General features: G+C 36.5%; 1 protein-coding gene across 4 annotated transcripts in view; it reads left to right on the forward strand.

The window, feature by feature from the left end:
- The window catches only part of ACSL4 (acyl-CoA synthetase long chain family member 4), a 111,528-nt gene that overhangs the window by 49,388 nt on the left and 41,911 nt on the right, over window positions 1-20,229 (forward strand). Inside the window, exons 2-8 of one of the 4 annotated variants that reach the window (XM_090264655.1) lie at window positions 10,649-11,179; window positions 11,424-11,601; window positions 13,518-13,627; window positions 13,748-13,886; window positions 15,308-15,458; window positions 15,604-15,727; window positions 18,857-18,928. In XM_090264655.1, the coding sequence (XP_090120781.1) occupies window positions 10,829-11,179; window positions 11,424-11,601; window positions 13,518-13,627; window positions 13,748-13,886; window positions 15,308-15,458; window positions 15,604-15,727; window positions 18,857-18,928 (1,125 nt within the window). In that variant the 5' untranslated portion in view covers window positions 10,649-10,828. Of the gene's footprint in view, window positions 1-10,648; window positions 11,180-11,423; window positions 11,602-13,517; window positions 13,628-13,747; window positions 13,887-15,307; window positions 15,459-15,603; window positions 15,728-18,856; window positions 18,929-20,229 lie in introns of those variants that run through there. The other 3 variants (XM_090264653.1, XM_090264654.1, XM_090264656.1) reach the window with 3 other exon arrangements.

Consider the following 20,229-nt stretch of genomic DNA (forward strand, 5'->3'; position numbering starts at 1 on the left):
GCCCTCATGCTTCTATACCACTAATCCTCTCTCTCTGTGCAACAGTTTGTTTAATTTTATTTTTTTATTAAGCACCTAAAAACATGTTCAAATTTATTTTAAGTACCAGGGATTTTAAGAGTAAATAATTTCCTACAGTGTTGGCATAGACAAGTGATTGTTATTTAAGATGAATAAAGTTGGTTATCTTTAGGCTATTGTCTTGCATACATTTTATTTTATAGTTTCAGAGCAATTCCATGTACATTCTTATTTCAGTCAACAAATTTATTGGACAGCTAACACAGAGGTACTGTTGTAATTGCTGAAGATTCAGCATCGAACAATAAACTCTACCTCAAGGATCTTGTGTTCTAGTGAGGACATTGATGTGAACATGAAAAATGAAGCATATGATGGATTAGTGGTAAGTGCTAAGGAGAAAAATAAAGCAAGAAAATGATTGGAATGCTGGCATGAAATTTTATAGAGAGTGGCTGGGAAAGGCCTCACTGAGAAGGTGTTTTTTGAGTAAAGATAGAAAGGAGGTGAAAAAAGACGCTGTAGAGCCTTCTTGGAAGAACACTCCAGTTAGACAGAATAGCATGTATGAACGCCCTGAGGCAGGATGGTATGTTCCAGAAATAGCTAGGAACAAGTGACTATAGCAGAATGAATTAGGGGAAAGTATATTAGAAGTTGAAGTCAGGCACTTAAGAACTATGGGAAGGATTTGTAGTGTCATAATTCATGGTAAAGACTTGTTTTTCTTCTTGAGTGAGCCATATGAGGATTCTTTGAAAGGTTTTGAGCAGCGGAACGACATAATCTAACTTATATTTTAACTGGGGTGCTCTGACTGCTGAGTTTAGAATTTTATTATAAAGATGGGGGCAGGGAAATTAGATTGACCATTGCATTTATCCAGGTAAAAGATGCTAGTGATGGTAGTGGCTCGAACTAGGATAGTAGTAGTGAAGGTGGTTAGAAGTAGTCAGATTTGATATCTGTTTTGTAAGTAGAGCCAGTAAGATTTGCTGATGAATTTCGTATGAAATTTATGAGAAAGAGGAGTGAAAGAGTGAATATAAGTCAAAGCAACTGTAAATTACAGCAGTGGGCAAGACTGGTTGGAAAAGGTTTGTAAAGGATGATCAGTGGCTCAGTTTTGAACGTAATAAATTTGAGGTACTTAAATGAAACCTAAATGGATTTGTTGAGGAAACAATTGGATATACAAATCTGGTATTAAAGGCAAACCTCCAGGCTAGGGAGTCATCACCGTAAACCTGCTACTTAAAGCTGTGAGAATAAATGAGATCACCATGGGAGTGAGTGTAGATAAAAAAGGACTGAGTACTGTGGCTGTTACAGGTCAAGGAAATGGGGAAGAAGCAGCAAAAAAAAAAAAAAAATTGAAACAGAATGTCTAGGGAAGTAGGAAGAAAACTTGAATATGATTTTTGGAAGCCAAGTGGAAAAGTCTTAAGCAGGAAAAGAGGGGCCAACTGTGTTAAAGGTTCCTGGTGGGCCAAGGGAAATGAGGACTGAGTTTTAATTGACCTTGGAATCTGACAACATGGTAGTCATTGATGACTTTAATCTCAGCAATTTTGTGGAGTGTTGGGTGGCAAAAGCCTTGAGTGTAGTAGGTTCAAGACAAAGTAGGGGGAGAGAACTGGGAGACAGCACACACATCTTTTAAGGAGTTCTAAAGAGAAGGACAATAAGGTGCAAGAGAAAAAATGGTGGTGTTTTTGTGTTGCTTTTTTTTTTGAAGAGGGGGCGCTCAAACTGATCTTTATAAAACAAATCTGATAATGTTACTCCTTTCATTACAAAATTCAGTGGTTTGCTACCGACTCCCTATCAAGGCATATTGGCTTGCTGATTTTCTTCTCAGTTCAGTCTCCATCAGCTCTTAGGGAATGGTTTTTAAGATGAAAGAAATAATAGCCCATTATTACTTTGACCTTATAGTATAGTTTGATATTAGGTAGCATGATTCCTCCAACTTTGTTCTTTCTCAGGGTCGCTATTGCTATGCTGGGACTCTTGTGATTCCATATAAATTTTTGAAATATTCTAGTTCTATGAAATATGTCATTGGAATCTTGATAGGAATTGTGTTGAATCGATAACTTGCTTTGGGTAGTATGGACATTTTAATGACATTAATTCTTCCTATCCATGAACATGGTGTGTGCTCCCACTTATTTGTATCTTCTAATTCTTCAGTGTCTATAAGTTTCTGAGTACAAGTCTTTTACATCCTTCATTAGGTTTATTCCTAAGTATTTTATTCTTTTGAAGCAATGGTGAATGGTATGGTTGTCTTAATTACCGTTTCTGATAGTTCATTATTGGCATATAAAAATGCAACTGATTTCTGGATATTAATTTTGTATCCTACTTTGCTAAATTCATTTCAGCATCAGTTCTAGTAGTTTCTTGGTGGAATCTTTGGGATTCTCTATGTACAGTATCATGTCATCTGCAAATAAAGACAGTTTTACTTCTTCCCTTCTAATTTGGATACCTTTTATTTCTTCTTGTCTGATTACTGTGGCTAGAACTTCCAGTACTATGTTGAATAAAAGAGGTGAAAGTGGACATCCTTGTCTTGTTCCTGATCTTAAGGGGGGCAACACTTGTAGTTTTTGCCCATTGAGTATGATTATGGCAGTGGGTTTGTCATATATGACCTTTATTATGTTTAGGTATGCTCCCTCTATTCCCACCTTGCTATGAGTTTTTATCATGAATGGGTGCTAGATTTTATCATATGGTTTTTCTGCATCTATTGATATGATTATGTGGTTTTCTTCTTTCATTTTGTTTTGTGGTGAATCACATTCGTTTATTTGCGAATGTTGTACCAACCTTGCATTCCTGGAATAAATCCCACTCGATCATGGTGTATGACCTTTTTGATGCATTGCTGTATTTGGTTTGCTAATACTTTATTGATAATTTTAGCATCTATGTTAATCAGGGATATTTGCTTATAATTTTCTTTCTTTGTAGTGTCTTTATCTGGTTTTGGAATTAGGATAATGCTGTCCTCATAAAATGACTTTGGGAGACTTCCCTCCTCTTAGATTTTATGAAATAGTTTGAGAAGGAGAGGTATCAGTTCTTCTTGGAATGTTTCATAAAATTCAACTGTGAAGCCATCTGGTCCAGGGCTTTTTTTGTTGGTAGTTTTTGTTTTTGTTTTTTAATTACTGCTTCAGTTTCATTAGGTATAATCTATCTATAAAGATTCTCTTCTTCCTGATATAGTTTTGAAAGACTGTATGTTTCTAGGAATTTATCCATTTCATTCACGTTGTCTAGTTTATTGGCATATGATATTTTCCACAATCCTTTGTATTTCTTTGTGTCAATTGTTGTTTCTCCTCTTTCATTTCTGATTCTATTTATTTGGGTCCTTTCTCTTTTTTTCTTGATGAGTCTGGTTAAAGGTTTGTCAATCTTGTTTATCTGCTCAGAGAACCAGCTCTTGGATTCATTGATCTTTTGTATTGTTTTATTAGACGCTACGTTGTTTATTTCTGCTCTTGTGTACATTATTTCATTCATTCCACTTACCTTGGGCTCTGTTTGTTATTCTTTTTCAAGTTTCTTTAAATGTAAAGATAGATTGTTTATTTGATCTTTTTCTTGTTTTTTTTTTTTTTATTTTTGTTCTTTTGAGATAAGCCTGTAATGCTATGAATTTCCCTCTTAGGATTGCTTTCCCAGTGTCTCTCAAATTTTGGATTGTTGTGCCTCATTTTCATTGGTTTCAAGGTATCTTTTGATTTCTTCCTTGATATTGTTGTTGATCCATTCATTGTTTAATAACATGTTATTTACCTTCCATGTCTTTGTGTGTTTTTCAGTGTTCTTGTGATTGATTTCTAGTTTCATAGCAGTGTGGTCAGAGAAGATGCTCGATATGATTTCAATCTTCTTAAATTTACAGAAACTTGTTTTATGTCCTCACTTGTGGTCTATCCTAGAAAATGTTCCCTGTGTACTTGAAAAGTATGTATATTCTGCTGCTTTGGGGTGAAATGTTCTGAAGATAGCAATTAAGTTCATTTGATCTAATGCCGGTGTCTCCTTGTTGATTTTCTACCTGGAAGATATATCTATCCCTTGAAGTCCATGAGGTGTTAAAATGTTGCTCTCTCCCTTTATGTCCATCAAGATTCCCTTCACATATTTAGGTACTTCTATGTTGGGTGCATAAATGTTTACTAGGGTTATATCCTCTTGTTGGATTGTTCCCTGTATCATTATGTAGTGTCATTTGCCTCTTACTGTAGCCTTGGTTTGAAAGTCTCTTTTGTCAGATATAAGTACTGATACCTCAGCTTTTTTTCTTTTTAATTTTCATGAAATATCTTTTTTCAACCCTTTACTTTTAGTCCGTGTATATGTTTCGATCTGAGGTGGGTCTCTTGGAGGCAGCATATACAGCATGGGACTGGCATAAAAACAGACACATAGATCAATGGAACAGAATAGAGAGCCCAGAAATTTATACTCAATTACTATTTGACAGAGGAAGCAAGCACATACAATGGGGTAAATATAGTTTATTTATTAAATGATGTTGGGAAAATTGGACAGATACGTGCAGAAAAATGAAACTAGACCACCTTCTTATGCCACACACAGGAATAAATTAAGAATAGACCAAAGACTTAAATGTTAGACCTGAAACCATAAAAATCCTAGAAGATGTATAGGCAGCAAAATCTCAGACATTGCTCATAGCAATTTTTTATTGGCTGTATCCAGGCAAGAGAAACAAAAGAAAAAAAATAAACAAATAGGACTTCACCAAACAAAAGTTTTTGCATAGCAAAGGAAATTATCAACAAAATAAAAAGACAACCCACAGAATGGGAGAGCATATTCGCTGATACATCTGATAAGAAGTGAATATCCAAAATTTATAAAGTACTTACAAAGCTCAACCAGAAAAGCAAAAAAACCAATTAAAAAATGGGCAAATGATCTGAATAGACATTTCTCCAAAGAAGACATACAGATGGCTCATAGACATATGAAAAGATGCTCAATGTCACTAATCATCAGAGAAAAGCAAATTTAAACCATAATGAGATCACCTCACACCTGTCAGAATGGCTATCATCAGTAAATCAACAAACAACAAGTACTGGCAAGGTTGTGGAGAAAGGGGAAACCTTCTGCATTGTTGGTGGGAATGCAGACTCGTGCAGCCACTGTGGAAAGCAGTATGGAATTACCTCAAAAAATTAAAAATGGATCTGCCTTTTAACCCAGCAACCCCACTTCTGGGAATATATCCAAAGAAACCCAAAACATTAATTCAAAAGAACATAAGCACCCCTCTGTTCATTGCAGCGTTATTTACTGTTGCCAAGATATGGAAGCAGCTCAAGTGTCCATCAATAGATGAGTGGATAAAACAACTATGGGACATTTGCACAATGGAATACTACTTGTCCATCAAAAAGAAAAATTGTTACCCTTTGTGACAGCATGAATGGACCTGGAGAACGTTATGCTAAGTGAAATGAGCCAGTCAGAGAAAGACAAATATCATATGATCTCACTCATATGTGGAGTCTAATGAATGAACTGAACTAATAAGGAAGATGGGGACAGACTCATAGATGGAGAACAGATGACAGCTAGTGGGGGTGGTGAGGGGTGGAGGGATTGAGCAAAAAGAAAAGAGAACTCATGGACATAGACAACAGTGTGGTGATTGCGGGGGGATGGTAAGGGGACAAATAATGGAAAATACAATAAAAATATGAAAAACTAAAAAAATAATGTGCAAAAATATAGATTAATGAAAGGTAAAAAATATAGCCCATTATAATGCTGATTATAATGGAATGATTCAGTAGAGCAGGAAACATTAATGAGCCAGGAGAGCAAGGAAAAATAGGTAGAGCAGCACCTCCAGGTTTTCATTGTATAGTCAAGGTGCCCTGCATGAATAAAGGGGTTGGCCTTACCTGGGAGCATCTCCAGTTCATCCATAGTCACAGGAGTGAAAAGAATGTGGCCACATATGCTAGTAGATGGGTAGATGCAGTGGTGGGAATCTGGAATTTCTCTTCAGACTTTTTCAGTTTTCTCAGCAAAATAGTAAGCCAGGTTGGCAGTTAAGAGTCAGGGTAGAGGGGGAATATTGGTAGTGTAGGGAGAAAGAAGAAGGCATGAAACCCTGGAGAGTGGCCAGTGCATGGACTAGTGCAGTGCAGTGCAGTATGGCCCACTTGAGGGTGCAATCACAGATTTAAAGGGGGACAGTCAGGTTTTTCTCCAGATAAATTGAGCTGTGTGGATACAGGTGCTGATTGGGTGGAGAATTGGGTTTAACCAAATTGTGATTAGCTGAGGAAGTACAACAAAGTCAGAGAGAGGCAAAAGTGTTAAGAGTACAAGGTCTATCTGGAAAAAGTCCAGCCATTGTTAATATAACTAGAATGGTTTGCATGACATCGATGTAACCTGGCAGTCAAGGAGAGTGGACTGGAATGCTCATGTGTAAACAATGACGACTTCACTGTATTAATCAGTGGCGGCAGTAGACATCAAGTGAGCACGTGTACTGTGTGGCCGTCGCATTCAAAATAACTGATCAAGCAGAGCAATGAATCTGCATCAAAGTTTGCATTAAGCTTGAGCATTCCTCTGCAGAAACTGTTCAGATGACTCAGAAGGCCGCAGCTATGGGCAACTGGTGATTGGCAGCTTCATCACAACAATGTGCCCGCTCATGCATCACATCTCGTGCAGAGTTTTTTGGTGAAACATCAAATCACCCAGGTGACTCAGCCTCCCTACAGCCCATATTTGGCACCCTGTGACCTCTGGCTTTTCCCAAAACTAAAATCACCTTTGAAAGGGAAGAGATTTCAGACCATCGATGAAATTCAGAAAAATACAACAGGGCAGCTGATGGTGATTGGGAGAACTGTGTGAGGTCCCAAGGTGCCTACTTTAAAGGGGACTGAGGTGTTATTGTCCTATGTACAATGTTATTTGTATCTTGTATCTTCTTCAATAAATATCTCTATATTTCATATTACATGGCTGGATACCTTTTGGACAGACCTGCATGTTCCAGGAACTTATTATTATTGTCTATGGAATTTAGCCTGGATAAAAGGAAGGATTTCACCAACAATACCATGTAGTAGCTACAAGCATTATTCCTATTTTACATAAGGTGCCACTGGTACAGAGCTTTTCAGTGAGAGGTCATATAACTCTTTCAAAGTTACATTTCATAGTAGACACTGAGGTTAGAACCCATATCTCCTTACTAAGTTTAGCCCATTTACCACCCAGGATGATATCAAATGTTCTCTCTTTAGAGAAGAATTCATTTTCCCTTAATACAATTGCAGCGTGTTTAATCTTGAGTCACCAAATTGTCTTATGCATGTGTCTCAGTATAGTTGTTATCTAGTAAAGTTGCCTGAAATAATTCAATTTTCCCCGTGCTTTGGATCATCAAAGTGGAGTGGCACTTTACACAGAGAGCATTAAAGCATTTGCTATACTACTTGCTGTTTTTCTGATACATCCTGCACTGTTCTGCCACATTCAATTGCTCATCCATTATTCTGTCTAATAGGATTGTCCTCATTTCCCAAACTATGCCCTGTTCTGTTGAAAACATAGGCATCCTTCACACCCACCTCCAATGCTATGGTTTATTTTCTGTGAAACCTTTCTAGATGGCTCTACTTCCTCCCTCATCTTGTTTTCCCCCAAACTGGATGCAATCACCCCACTTTTGAATACCTTTAGCATTTTGTTCTTGTTCCTCTTACGGGATTTATCACATTCTATCTTATACATTTGAACTGATGTTTCTGTCCACTCCCATATATGTGAACACATGTGCATGCATACAAGTAACAAATAATGCAGGGTGTGTTTTACTCATCTTTGTATTAAGTGCTCAGAAGTGTTCAAATCTAACTTTAAATGAATTGATCAGTAGGCATGATGATAGGCAACACTGGCCCGAGGCTTGCTGATGTGCTTAAAACAGCACCAGATTTGGAGATGGGCCTCTTATTTGCTTTTCTGTGAAATAAGGGATGAGACAATATTAGTGGTTAAAATACTCAGCTGAACTAGGGGTTCCAAGGAGTCACTTCAGGAGATGTCACAGGCTCCCCTGCCAAAGCAGCTCTGCTTTTTGCTTTTATCTATACTTGTAATTCTTTTTATGCTCATCTGAGGACATGCTTATTGATTTTTAAAAGATTTTATTTTAGTTTTAGAGAGAGGGAAGGAGAAAGAGAGGAAGAGAAATATCAATGTGTGGTTGCCTCTTGCACGCCCCTAACCGGGGACCTTGCCAGCAGCCCAGGCATGTGCCCTGATTGGGAATTGAACCAGTGACCCTACCTCTAAGACTTAAGGCAAATGTGTAAAAGATTAAGTGTATATAACAACATGAATGACTAAAAGAACGTACAGTACAGTTTAAATCCAACTAGACTGTAAAGCCCTTCTAAAGCTGTCTTCTACTTTATATTTCTTCAACAAGTGATGTAGGAAATTAAAGAATGGAAAGATTTGTGGATTTGGATAGTCATGAAATGTTTGGTATAAGAGAGGATTGTTTGAGGGGCTTTTGCATATTGAGGACAGGGCAATGTGATAGATACTTGACATACCTTGTCTGAAGAAATAAATGGCCAAACTTGTCAGAGAGACTGAGAAAGCAATTTTTACATAGGATAAATCATAACATTTGAAGTAATAATGGCCCTGGGAAATCATCTAGGCCAGAAATTTAGTTCAGGGTTGGTGTCACCCTCTGGGGTTCATGGATGCATTTCAGAGAACTCATGAATTCCCTGAAATTGAGTGTAATATTTTGCATATCTTTCTTTGGGGAATTGGGTTCATAGTTCTCTCTGGATTCTTAAAGGGACCCATTACTTCTAAGTATAGGCTACTGATCTAGTCTGAGATTAAGCTCAAATTGATGGCTTTATTCTAGGTTACACAGCCATTTAGTGAACAAGATGAGGACTAAAACCCAGGTCTTTTCACTTGTAGTTTCTTATTCATTCACCACACTCAGTTGAAGGACATGAACAAAAGCAGAGGCAGAATTAAGCTACCATTTTATAGTAATTGGTGTAAAAAAAACTATCCTGGGGTCAGTAGTCTGCCTCTCTTATTTTCACAAAATTTAGAGAAAGGAGGGCTTCAATTGGTCTCCTCCAAGTGAACTAGCATTTTAACTTTTATGGTTAAAATATAGTGCCGCTCACCAAACTAGCTTTCTCAGCTGAAGGCACACTCCCTGAGAGATAGGATCCTACAGGCTGTTTCTGCATTTCCTTTCCAGTTAACACGGTTCTTATGACCTGCAGGGGCCTCTGGTTTCCTGCCTAGTTGAATCAAAACTGCTTTGCCTTATTTGTCAGATCCTGTACCATTGTAGCCTGTTTAGCCAATGAGCACTCTGTGCCTCAGTCAGGCTAATGTCCTTATTATTTGCCCTGTCTATTCTCCCAAAGTCCTTCCATTCCTACCTCTCTTTCTTCACGTTATTCTCCTACCCTGAATGCCCTTCATCCGTTCTGCTTCATTACCAGATCCCCAGCATAAGATCCAGCTTAAGTCCAATTTCCACATATCCTCCACTAGTTACTCTTGGCCATTTTGTACTTCCTCTGAACTCCTATGGCATTTATTGCTTTTCCTCCACACCATAGCACTTACATATTCCTGTAGGGCTTTTCATTAGGAATGCTTCAATGGTCACCTTTGGAATGGGTTTCTGGGAAGTTTGGGTGGGATTCTGGATACCCCCAATTCTTGCTTCAGCCAGAGCAATTCCACTTTAATTTTATATAAGGGCAGTCTGCAGGAGCTTTTATTTTTTGAAGAAGTGGTTAACTGCCCCCTACTCTAAAAGAGTTTGAAAAAATGCTGGATCTATCTGGTGTGCTGATTACCTCGTAACTGTTAACTTGTAATGGGCAAGGGCCAGGACTTACAGTACTTCAGATTTAATACTACTCCCAGGGAATTGGTGCAATTTTGAGCACAAAGTGGACACTTAGGAAATGGTTTAATGATTGTATTGCTCTAATTTTTGGCATAGGAAATAGTGAATAGCATTATCTCTGAAATTTACCTCACTGAAGAACTCAGAATAAGATTTCTGGATCGATGTTTGAGACATAAAACTAAAATGGTGGATTGGTTTTCCCTTTTGGATACAAAACCAAACCTGATTTAAAGTTGTCTGGTTTACAGATATGTATATAAGAGTAACTCATTGGCATCCCTACTCTGCCAAAGTTTCAAAACTTAAATATCATATTCATGCATTCATGTAAGTATTCAAGTAGTGTTACTAAACCAACTTGCAGAATGACATGCAGAGTATCAGTATATCTAAAAACCGAGAAAAGATTAAATTCAGAAGTTTATGGCAATAATGATTAAAATGGGAAATGCCAGTCTTTCAGACCAGTTATTTCCTCTTTCTATAACAAATCAATTATATAAACTAATAAAGACCTGAGTATTTAAATCAATGGTTCTATCAACTTGTTAATACTCTTTTGTTTTGTTTTTGTCTTTTTTTTTTCCTGCTCTCTGCCTGGCTCATTGTCTTCACCTACAGGTGTACTTTATTGTCGGCTTCCAAAGATTACTAACTTTTATCTGTATCATTAAAATTGAACTTCCTTGGCTATACTGCTACTCTTGCTGCTGCTTCCATTATTGCCTTCTTCAGCAAAATAAGGCTCTCCAAAGCCAAAGAATAACAAGAAATAAACAGCATTTTAGAAGCCTTGCTACTATGAAACTTAAGCTAAATGTGCCCACCATTATTTTGCTGCCTGTCCACTTGTTAATAACAATATACAGTGCCCTTGTATTTATTCCATGGTATTTTCTTACCAATGCCAAGAAGAAAAACGCTATGGCAAAGAGAATAAAAGCTAAACCCACTTCAGACAAACCTGGAAGTCCATATCGTTCTGTCACGCACTTCGACTCACTAGCTGTCATAGACATCCCTGGAGCAGACACTCTTGATAAACTATTTGATCATGCCGTATCCAAGTTTGGGAAGAAGGACAGCCTTGGGACCAGGGAAATCCTAAGTGAAGAAAATGAAATGCAGCCAAATGGAAAGGTTTTTAAGAAGGTAAAATATTTTTGTGCTTTTAATTTTTTTAAAGGGGGAGGATACATTTTACTTTATCACAAATCATATGCATTTTAAGTACCCTTGCATTCTATTACATTCCTGTGTAACTGATTCTCAGAATATACCCAAAGCTTCTGTATATACACTTAAGGGTCATTTTAGAGTTTCACATTTTGAATAGTTTTTTTAATTGCTTGTTTGAATAAGTGTACTAATATTAAAGAATGTCTCACATTAACAGTTAATTCTTGGGAATTATAAATGGATGAATTACCTTGAAGTGAACTGCAGAGTGAATAACTTTGGTAGTGGACTCACTGCATTGGGGTTAAAACCGAAGAGCACTATTGCCATTTTCTGTGAGACCAGGGCTGAATGGATGATTGCAGCACAGACCTGCTTTAAGTACAACTTTCCTCGTAAGTGCCTTGTGTTTTTGGAGAGGGAGAGAGGATTTTGCTAACATGTGAAATTGTCCTGAGATCTTTGAGTTTTCAAATTAGGTATTCTTTAGTCATTTATCTGCATAAATTATGTTTAAAAACAGTGTATAATGTGGTTAAAAGATACCTGATAACTTCTGTTAAAGATAACTTCTAAGAGCTAATATGGCATTTGGCAGCTCAATGGATAGACTTTAGAATTTTATTTTTTAATTGCATGTGAATTGTAATTGAAAGTTTGGGGGCTTGGGGACATTTTTTAGGAAGTGACCCACAAAATAATCACAAAAAATTATTGCTTAAGATAATTTTAGTTCCTTGCTCCATATATGTGTGTGAGTGTGTGTGTCTGTATCTGTGTGTGTATAAATATATATATAAAAGATCTCTTATTTTAGTTTTTCCATTGTACATATGAAATAAGCATGTCACAGCTTCAACTGCCATTAGATACCTTGGCCAGAAAATAAAATTGGGTCTGTTTTTTTAACCATTGTGCAATAAATGATTTTTAAAAATTAATAGTTCAGAACAATCCCTGTAACATACTAATAAGCACTTGGTTTTTTGTTGAATGAAATAGAACACTATAAGTGTGGTGTAGGAATCAAGGGTTGGCATTTCTAACACACAAAAATAGATAATATTAAAATAATCACCTATACATGCATCACCCAACTTTTAACAATCAACAGCTTGTGAAAGGTGGCTGTTTTTGACCATGTTGCTGTTTTGGTTACCAGCCTAGAGCTGAATTTCCAAACCTATCTAAGTTTAGCAGATGTCCTCTGATTCTAACTGATCTGGGTTTCAGTTTATGTTTTCTTTGTCTGTTAAATCCTAATGGGTAGATCTCCTTGTCCACTCCAGTTTAGACTTGGAAGTCACTAATCAGAATGAACATGAGACCCACTACAAAGCTTCTTAGAAAAAGTGAGACCATGATTCATGGCCAGTTTTCTGACTTGAGATCCTCAAAATGTGATTATTCTCAAGGACTCATCCTTTCTTTGTCACTATCCCTAATGGAAGTGTGTGTCACAGAGGAGCCCTTGCTGGGATAGCTCTGACTTGAGTTGAGAGTTCAGCCAGACCATAAAAAATAAGGCAAGCTCACCAGTGTGACAGCATGGATGACCTAGAGGGTATTATGCTACATGAAATAAGCCAGTCAGAGAAAGACAAATACCATGTGATCTCACTCATATATAGAATCTAATGAACAATATAAACAAACAAACAAAACAGAAACAGACTCATAGGTACAGAGAGCAGACTGATAGCTGCCAGAGGGGAGGGGGGTTGAGGGACTGGACAAAAAAGGTGAAGGGATTGAGAAGTACAGATTGGTAGTTTCAGAATAGTCCTGGGGATGTAAAGTACAGCATAGGGAATATATTAAATAATATTGTAATACGGAACAACTATGTATGGTGCCAGTTGGTTACTGGAAATATGGGGGGAAATTCTTTGTAAAGTGTATGATTGTCTAACCACTCCACTGTGTACCTTAAACTAATACAAAATAATATTGAATATAAACTGTAATTGAAAAAATTTAAAATAACACAGGTTAAAAAAAAAAAAAAACCTTCAGCCAGAAGCTATTGACCTTGACAGTCTTAACTGACTGATTTTTGATCAGTTATGGCACTTCCTGTATTTCTGGGTTTCTTCAGGTTTAGAAAGTTAGAATCCTGAGAATCTGTGAGGAAAATTTTGGACTACCAAGAAATCTGAGGTGAGGTTGAAGGATAATATAGCAGAGACTGAAATGAAATTATAAAATGTCTTTGCATCTGTGAGTATACCTTTCATTAAAGGTTGATTTTAATAATATACTGAATGAATGTTTATCATTTGACACTTGTGTTTATTTTTGTATTACATAGTTGTGACTTTATATGCCACACTTGGCAAAGACGCTGTAGTTCATGGGTTAAATGAATCTGAAGCTGCCTATCTGATTACTAGTGTTGAACTTCTGGAAAGTAAACTTAAGGTAAGTACGAAATTTTCTTTTAATTCATGGTAGTGTTATCTTACAGGATGTAAAAATGTTCAGTAATTGAGTTTACTGCAGGCTCATATTTAATAACTGGATTTTCTTTCTGCTCAACAGACTGCATTGTTAGACATCAGTTGTGTTAAACATATCATTTATGTGGACAATAAAGCAATCAATAAAACAGAATATCCTGAAGGATTTGAGATTCACAGCATGCAATCAGTAGAAGAATTGGGATCCAAGCCAGAAAACTGTAAGTAAAGCAGTTAAAACAAATATATTCATCATTCAAAGTTATTTCAGTACGTTAGGAATGAAGTGGAATGAGTGATAAGTGTAAAGTTCTTTGATTAAAAAGTTGTAAAATATTTAAAAACTATCAAAACCATATATATTAAAGTTTTTCCTCCCTTTTTCCTCTAAAAGATAACTACTATTTTAAAATTTACTAAGAAGTAGAGATGTACGCAATAGATGAGATTTATGGCAGTTGCTGCCTAAATTCTCTTCTTTCAGATAACCTACTATAACCTTCCAATTTGGACTTCACATAAGAAAAAGGTCTCAGGCCTTCCATTTAGTAAACTTTTTAAATAAATGCTTAATTATAGTGATCTTAACAGTGTCTTAGGTGATGCAAAGATGTTGCCAATGTCCATGCTGGGATTTATTTTATTTATTTTCATTTTTTCTCATTTTAAAATCATTTTTCATTTTCAATTACAGTTGGCATGCATTATTATATTAGTTTCATGTGTACACCCCAGTGATTAGACATTATATAATTTACTAAGTGATCATCCCAATGAATCTTGCACCCATCTGAAAACATACGTAGTTATTAGAGTATTATTAACCATATTTACCCTGGCTGGTTTGGCTCAGTGGATTGAGCGTCGGCCTGCGAGCTAAGTGTCGCTGGTTCGATCTTCCAGTCAGGGCACATCAGAGAAGGAAAACTCTGACTCCAAAAAACCTCCACTGCCTTGCGGCATACCCCTTCAGGGGAAAGGCTAAGGGAGTAAACCCCGACAGAAAATCCGGAGCTGGAGTCCCTAAGGCGGTTTGACATTGTAGTCAACACCGGCAACTCCTGCGGCGCACCTGAAGCCAAGCTGTATTGACTCCGTCTTTCCCTTGGATCCTTCAGCTGCGAAGAGAGGGAGGGTTTGCTGCATGGGCAACAGCAGACCCTCCATATCACCCTGCCCAGGCTCTGTAGCTTCAGCTTCACTGGAGAGGACACTCCAGCGTCATCGCAAGATGTCGATTCAACTCCTGATGGTGTACATTCTATGGATTTGGGCAAATGTATAATGACATATATCCACTATTATAGTAGCATACAGAGTATAAACTGATTTTTAAAGATCTAAGAATCTTGTTAAACTTTTATTTAATTTGGTAATATATCTTGGACATCTTGGTATATTCTGGGATGGAAAGTAGGTTACTAAGTTAGCATAATACACTGTCTTAAAGTTCTGCTATTTAAAACTTAGCATGTTAGAATTTTAAAGTTGAAGTCATGTTAAAGATCAAGTTAACAACAACAACAACAGCAACAACAACAGAACCCAAGGAAACTCAGGGAGGTATCCTGATTGTGGTAATAGTATCACAGGTGTTTTTGTGTGTTCAAATCACTTATGTGGTACTTTTTCATTCATTTAGCAAGCATTCCTCCAAATAGACCAGCTCCTTCAGACATGGCTATCGTCATGTATACCAGCGGTTCTACTGGCCGGCCTAAGGGGGTGATGATGCATCATAGCAATTTGATAGCTGGAATGGCAGGCCAGTGTGAGAGAATTCCTGGCCTGGGGTAAGACAGAATTATTCAATTTCTTTTTTTTTTTTAGAAATCAGAGCTCATGTTGGCATTCTCTAAACTCAGTCTATATTAAAATGATGTTTATTGAGATTTCTAATTTAATATTGGCTAAAATGTTTCTCTTATTTTGTTTTAGACCAAAGGACACATATATTGGCTACCTGCCTTTGGCTCATGTCCTAGAATTGACAGCAGAGATATCTTGCTTTACCTATGGCTGTAGGATTGGATATTCGTCTCCACTTACACTCTCTGACCAGGTGACAAGCTTTTCAGTATATTGGCATGATCATATCAAGTTCCATTGTTTGACTGAGGACATATTACTCAAACATGAGATATTTTCATTCAGCTAAAACTTTTTCCATGACTTTAAAAATAGTTCCCTTGAGCAATGTGTGGCTATAGTAAATAAAATTGTTCTATACATTGCTTTATCTACATATTTTTAAATTATTTTGAAACTTATCATTTTGTTCATCTTATCTTTCTCTATTAGGTTTTCATTTCAGAGAGATAGGATAGAGAGTATAAATACACTGAGCTTTTATTGACATATAACTCATGAAAATTGGTGGAATTTGGGAAAGATATGGTGGTAGAAATTTGGCCCAGTTTTGTTCTCAGTTTTCTCTAGAGTAGTGCTGTCCAATGCAGTAGCTGCTAGCTACACATTGAAATACAGATTAATTAAAATTAAGTAAGAAAAAAAATTCAGTTTTTCCATTTCTTTAGCCACATTTCAAGTTCTCAGTAGCTACATATGACTTGTGGCCACCATATGGATCACACAGATAGTGAACATTTCAACATTGTGGAAAGCTCTATTGGACAGCATTGCAGCATGTCCAAAGGCAACCCTGAGACTTCTGCCTTGAGTCAGGCTTCTCCCTTCTCCCTATTGTTCATAGCAGGAAGTCCAATAATGGGTAGGGCTAATTCATGTATTTTAAGCCCATTTGAAAAAGCTTCAATCAGACATTGGAAGAAAAAAGAGCTTTTCAGGAAGCTGTGGAGTTTAGAATGCTGAAAGATAAGTAAGTGTAGGTAAGAATGACTTGATTTTCTGTGTGGGTTCTGCTATTCCCATCACTGGAGGCCCAGCTGTCATTTTTCAGAACGCCAGGCCTTTTATTTGGGAGTCTTGATGGAGCATGCATTGATAAGATGTGCCCTTGTAGTTCACAGAAGTTTTAATACTTTCAAGTATTTTTTTTTTTGTTACAAATACCATTTTAGGTAGAGATTAGGTAGGTTGTATAATATTAAGAAGAAAAGGTAGATTTTTTTTGATATTTGAAATTGTAACTATCTTTTTCTGTTTTGGGGAGCTTGATTTTAGCTATAAACATAAGGTGCAAAAATCATAAGAGTACTGCTTGATTAAATTTAATATACACATACATATATAGACTTCTGTGATGACCACCATCTGGATCAAAGGAGGAAAAAAGAACATTTCTAGACCCCAGAATGTCCCTTGTATCCCTACATGGTCATTATTACTACTCTACCTCCAAGGATAATCCAACCATCTTTTCAGTGGCTTTACTATGTGAAAATGTTCTATATTCCAAATAATTACCTACTATATACTATAAGGACCATAACTTCTTTGTAAGATGGAGAATTTTCTTTATTTCACCAAACCACTCAGCTAAAAATTCACATTTAAAATCTTCTAGAGTAGTAATTGATAAAATAAGTAAACTATCAAATAAACTGATAAACAGGACTTGGTCTAATGAAGTCATAATAGACCTATGAATGAGACTGGGGCTTAAATTATTTTTAAAATTAAAAGACAAATCTGTGATGATTATATTTGATGCATTTTAGTGAGTTTTATTATGTCTGGAGATGTTTTAAAAAATGTAAAAGTCATTTCATTAAGCTTTGAGTATGATTTCCCCCAGAGTAGGGAAGTACAGGAAGCCCTTGCTTTCACTGCCTTTCTGAAATCAATATGCTCAGTGTGAGGAAGGGGGCCAGTTGGAGTCTGTTGTTGGTCTGACTTTCATTCTTGCTGTCTCTCAGGTCAAGTAGAACATTAGAAACCTGTTAGAAAACTGTCAGGAGCATTCATACCTACCTTTTAAATAAACTTTATTATAGAGTCTCCAGCTGACCAGGAATATAAAATCCAAGAGTCTCCCTTATGTAGGAAATCAGAAAAAGGTCAGAGACCAGAGGTACCACCTTGGAAGCCTGCAGATGATAGTGATGTTGCCCAAACTAGGCTTACTGTGATCATAATAAAGATGAGAACTGAAATATTACTAAGAAAGATAAAGAAAGCCAGGAAGGACTCCTTGTGGCTACTGATATCCTGGAACTGCTCTCTGTAGCAAAAACTGGTCAGCAGCACATGAAGATCAGCTTGGACTTGAAGGACACAAGAGCCCATCTTCCTCTCTATGGAGCAGCCCTCTGTATGTGGTGTGCATGTGCAGGTGTAGATTTCCACTCACAGACGTACACACATTTGCACATATGTGAGACACAAGATTATTTTATTTCCTTTATTTGTCTCACAGAAAAGTATTTGTCTCAAAGAAAAGTAGGACAAAATATATTTCTATTTGGCAGAGATGGTCATACCAGAGGATCCCACTGCTTCTTAAGAGCTGGTTTTCTTTTTGCCTGTGTTGCACACAGCTAACACATACAGCTAAACTTCCAGGATTACCACATTATAGCAGATTCTTATTTTTATCTACCTCCTTCAGTGGGTGACTCAGCTTTTTTCTGCCTACTGCTCTGAAATCTGAAAACCCAGATAGTATTTATGTGTGTAAGAATGAAAAGAAAAGAATTGAAAAGAAGAACATACACACGTTTACAAATGTATGTGCATATCACCACATGGTCACTGGTAGTGTCTTCAGTATTCTGTCAACCAAAATGTTATCAGATTAGTATTTCTGTATGTTCATTGATGTTTATAGTGGTGACTTTGAGATGGTGGTTTTGCCTTTTAGCTAATCAAAGAAAGTTAAAATTATCTTCAACTTGATTTTAGTGTTTGATCTACCTTAGTTGAGGGGTTTTGTTTTGTTGAAAATGGATAGTCAGTGCTGTGTTTGATAATAATGTTATTAATAAGAAAGCTTGCTTTACCAAAATATCCCTTTCTCCTTTCTTCTGCATCTTAGTTTATCCTCTAAGGAATGCTGAAATGTGCTAGAAGAAATAATATATAGGATAAAGCACTAAAGCACTTATACTTCAGAGTTAGAGGTTATGATAGTTCTAAGCAATAACTCACAGAGCAGAAGATCAAACTCCATGTGTAAATGTCTGCCTTTGTTATTTTTAACACTTGAATTATAACATTCTTTTTACTAATGTTAGTTGCCCTAATCCTATTTACTTTGTCTTTAATATAGTCCAGCAAAATTAAAAAAGGAAGTAAAGGAGACTGTACTGTACTGAAACCTACACTCATGGCAGCTGTTCCAGTAAGTGCAGAGCATAAATGTCATTTATTGCTTGTACTTGGACTTTTTGAAAAGTAATATTCTTAAGCATTTGTATATATATTAACATAACTTTTCTTTGTGGACATTATGGCAAATGTGTTCCTTAAAATTTTAGGTAAATATTGGGAAAGATGAAACGGCAAGCTTCTGAAATGTATAAGTGGTATTTGCTGATACTTGAAAATTAGGTGATGAAAATGGCTAAGTTCAAATTACCCAGAGTGAGGATTGATCATAATACTTTAAAGGTAGAAAATACTGTAAAGATCATTTTGTATCGTATAGTCACTTAATTTAAAAAATGGGAAAATCTAGGCTGTCCTGGAGGACAGAGGCAGCATATCCAAGGTTACAGAGCTGGTGAGTGATAGAGCTAAGTCTAGAACCCAAGCCTTGGGACCTTTATGGTGACTTAGAAAGCTATCATTTGAGAGTTCACAAAGAAAAAAGTGTTTTCTTCTTATTCAAAATCCTTATGTGAAATACCACCTTTTATAATAATGTTACATTTTATTGCCTTACAATGACAAATTATGAAATATTTAATGCAATGTTTCAAACTTGGATGATCAAACACATTCTGCTGCTTTTAGGCTTTGGAGACTACAGTGGACTGGGTATCAGTACTACTTATATTATTATCAGACTTTAAATCTTATCCCAGTATCTTTCACAGAATTATTTTTGCACATGGATAGTCTGAGATTAGATATGAAGTGCTCAGTGTAAGTTTTTCTAAAAATTAGAGATAGAAGATACTTTGTTTTGTTTTGTTTTTTTAGCTTCTAATTATAAAATTACCAAATAACCGAAGAATTAGAATAAATCAGAGTAGCATTTCCCTTTTTATTTAGACATGCTATAGAATTCAGCAAGCTTACAAACTAAAATGTTGCTGGTAATAGGCAGGGCAGTACTTACTGTGTCCCAGGCACTGTGCTAAGTACTTTATTTAGGTAACCTTTCTCACTTCTCCCTAAGACTTTGCTAGGTGGGTCTTGTTATCCTCATTTTGTAAAGAAAAATACTTGCCTAATACAGCCCATAGGTTGCACAGTTAAAGTTTGAACTCTATCAGTCTGACTCCAGAGCCTTCTTAACCACTAAAGCTGTCCATTTAAGATGGTTTTTGTTGTTTCATTTTGAGAAGTATTGTTAGCCTTATTATCTAAAGTATAGGAGTCCCTAGTAAACCCTATCACAGAATATAGTTAGGGAGTGGGGAATGGCTGAGACATCTAGAAGTAATGTCTGAATTTAGGCTAGGATTAACAGGAGTT

The sequence above is a fragment of the Furipterus horrens genome, unplaced genomic scaffold (genome assembly GCF_987537825.1).
Source record: "Furipterus horrens unplaced genomic scaffold, mFurHor1.1.pri manual_scaffold_17, whole genome shotgun sequence".
NCBI lineage: Eukaryota > Metazoa > Chordata > Mammalia > Chiroptera > Furipteridae > Furipterus > Furipterus horrens.